The sequence below is a fragment of the Austrofundulus limnaeus genome, unplaced genomic scaffold, assembly GCF_001266775.1.
Source record: "Austrofundulus limnaeus strain Quisiro unplaced genomic scaffold, Austrofundulus_limnaeus-1.0 Scaffold2038, whole genome shotgun sequence".
NCBI classification, from domain to species: domain Eukaryota; kingdom Metazoa; phylum Chordata; class Actinopteri; order Cyprinodontiformes; family Rivulidae; genus Austrofundulus; species Austrofundulus limnaeus.
The window spans coordinates 4,633-7,854 of record NW_013954440.1 but is presented as its reverse complement, the minus strand read 5'-3'; the positions used below and the strand labels follow the sequence as shown (position 1 = coordinate 7,854).

General features: G+C 40.2%; 1 protein-coding gene across 1 annotated transcript in view; it reads right to left on the bottom strand.

Annotated features, from left to right (window-relative positions):
- LOC106536931 (arylsulfatase I) overlaps nt 1-2,924 on the bottom strand; it is a gene marked incomplete in the record, with an annotated part of 8,258 nt that extends 5,334 nt beyond the window's left edge. The window contains 1 exon segment of the mRNA XM_014034292.1: nt 209-2,924. Coding sequence (XP_013889746.1) covers nt 209-288 — 80 coding nt within the window.
- Between the last annotated feature and the right edge of the window lie 298 nt (nt 2,925-3,222).

The window sequence follows — 3,222 nt, the reverse complement described above, 5'->3', positions numbered from 1 at the left end:
CACACACACACACACACACACACACACACACACACACACACACACACACACACACACACACACACACAGATGAAGTTTGTTTACTTCCAAACAATAGTTGGGACCAGGTGTGCTAACTCCTCCCCTCTTCATCTTCCCCTCCCAGGATCAGCAGCAGGCCTTGTTCTACCGGCTGATGCAGCAGCAGGACCTCCAGCAGCTGCAGTCCCTCTCCTCCTCCTCCTCCTCCTCTTCCTCCGCCGCCGCCCAGATCCCCCCCCACCCGCTGTCCTCCACCCAGCTGCCCATCAACAACTTGCTGCCCGGCGCTCAGAACCAGGGCCAAGGCGCCATCACTGCCAACCCCTTCCTGGCGCTGCAGCACGCACACACCGACACGCACGGCTCGGGGCAGCAGAAGCCTCGGCTCGCTGAGAAAGCCGTGGGCGTCGCAGGGCAGGAGAAGACATGACGGTGCAGGCTCTGTCTMTCTTTTTTTAATATGCAGAGTTTTCAGATCAGCCAACTTTATAAAACATTATCTGGGGAGAAGTTTCTCTCTGGTAGACTACTCTTTCCAGCGGTGCGCTAAAACAAGAAAATATAAGACTATTGCAGATTGGTTTGTTACAATCTCTACCGCAAACTCTGTTTGGATTTGTTCTATTTATTTCAAACTAACTTATAGTTTTGGTCTTTTTTTAGTGCTGCTTCTGATTTGTAATAATCCCGATAGTAACCCTGTGTTGGTGTGTTTTTCCCRGTTAAGGTGGACTTTCACTGAGATTCCACCTTTATTACAATCATGTCAGGATGTTTTTGTTTTTAGTGTTTATGTTTTTATTTACTTTTTTTGTCTGGTTCTGCTCTCCATTGTTTCACTCTCAGGGGCCTCAGCTAACCGGAGCTGTTCATTTAAAACTCACAAAAAAAAAAAGAACTGCAGCAATACATGAAAGAACACAAAAAGTCCAGTTTCCAAGACTAGCACTGAACAGTAGCAGATGTATGTTTGACATCTGTCCCAAAGGACGTCTCTTTCAGCGTCTGCAGGCTGGAGCATGTCAGTGAGCCACGTCTTTACGGTCACCACACAAGCCTTTTTTTTAAGACTTTCTCTGGGCCACACACACGAGGCTCGGTCAGGGGAGTAGTGAAGGTGACTGGGTTTGAGGTTTAAAAAAAAAGAYGTGCGGTCGGTCGCGCCGCACCGTTCGCCTCCCGGATCGAGCCTCCCGATGCACCTACCTCTGGAGCAGGACCAGCCTACCAGGACCTAAACGGGCCCACCGCCGCAGCGGCCACTTATAAACCCTCTGCAGTCAGGACCAGCCAATCAGGGTCCAAAACCCCAAGTGCCTGAGGCCGAATAAGGGGGGGGAGGGGGGCGGGATTTTGTTTCAATTATATTTTTTACRACACTTGTGGTGACGAAGCTGCGGAGAAACGTTGGGCTCTTTTACACAACTACTTTCTGTAACGTAAAAGACTTCACGCCGTGGTTTTTATTTATCTGTGAGCTTCAGATCTATTTTAAAAATCTGCTTCATTTTGTACTACTGTGGACARCTTTGTTTTTGTTTGTTTTTGTTTCTTTTTAGTCTCGTTTTTGCTGTAAACTCTTTCTAATGACGTGTCGTGTTCAGAAGCGAGGAGCTATTTAACAGTTGGCTGATTGACGGGGCGGGGGTGTATATAACTGTTTGTAAGGTGGGGGGGGCAGTGTTCAGTGGCACAGTTTTTACCTCGTTAAGTGTACATAAACATTTCTCATTGGCCGTTGGTGTACATAAGTGATCGTGATTGGCCGTGCTGGTGTGGAGAAAAAGGAAAAAAAAATAGCCAACTCAGCCTCAGTTTGTGTGAAAATCTTTCGGACCAGATAAATAAGACTGGACACAGAAAAGTATTAATTTATTTTTATATGTGCAGGGATGTTTCTTTTTCCTTTTTTTTTTTTAAGTTTTGCACCAGTTTCTTGATTTTATAACCTGGGCACCATGTTCTTATTTGTGCACACGTTTGTTTTGTACAAGTGGTAAGAAAAAAATGTCTGGGTGGGGTGGGGGGCAGGGAATCTAACGATGTATTTAAAGAGAAACAAAAAATAAACACTCTGGATTAAAAAATTATCTTTATTGTGTTTGTCGTTTAAAAAAAACACTTCGGATTATATAAATATGAACGTTAACAGATTTCTTGAAAAGTGTGGATTGGATTTCTTAAGATACATTTTAAGTATTTTTCAGCACATTTCTCACACTGTAAGGACCAATAACTTCTGGAATGTTTTTTACTTGTAATAAAGGAAATAAATCTGAATATAAACATGTAATAAAACAAGCAATACAGTCAGTTTACAGATGTTTTAATAAAAAAAGGCAAAAAAAATCCATAGAAAATCTAAAAATTGTTAATCTGGAAGAGTTAAAAGCTTTTTATAATCCATCCATCCACTATCTGTACCCGCTTCATCCTTTCAGGGTCACGGGGGGTCACTGGTGCCAGTATCCAGCAGTCACGGTGCGAGGGGCTTTTTATTATGTAAAAGAAAAATGATACTGTATACAAACTCATCTTTTATAATTTAATAACAAGCCTAAATACTGAATAAATGTTTCAGTAACTCTGTGTGAAGGGAGAGAAAATATAAGCTGAATAAAATTTAAATTTGGAAAATTAACTGTTTTACTGTTCTTGTTTTTTCTTTTAAGTAAAGTTAATCTTAACATATTAACTAATTTAATTTTTTTATTTCTTAGCAGCATAAACATGATTTACTGTTTTTCATGAACGTACAGATGCAGATAGTTTTATTTTTTTAATTTGACAAATTTGCTCACATTGATTCACGCAGTTTGAGACACATTAGAGCACATTTTCATTTCAGTTACAAAAAAACCCTCAAATGTACATAAATAACTGCTGCTGAAATAATTGAGCTATAATGGGAAAAAATGTTAATTTTTTTGATTCTGTGATGTTAGGGTGAGTAAATAAAAGAAAATGGTAATAATAAATATATTTTTGTTTCTTATTTTATATTTTGAAAAGTCTTAAATGACAAAGTCTGAAGTCAAGTCGCAGAATTGATTTAAATTGGCAAAAAAAAAAGGAAAAACAAATTGAGTAAAATTAAATAAAGGCTTAAATATTTCTGACCTTATAAACACCAAATGACTTCCAGCTGCCAACAAAACCCCACCTGTGTGTGTGTGTGTGTGTGTGTGTGTGTGTGTGTGT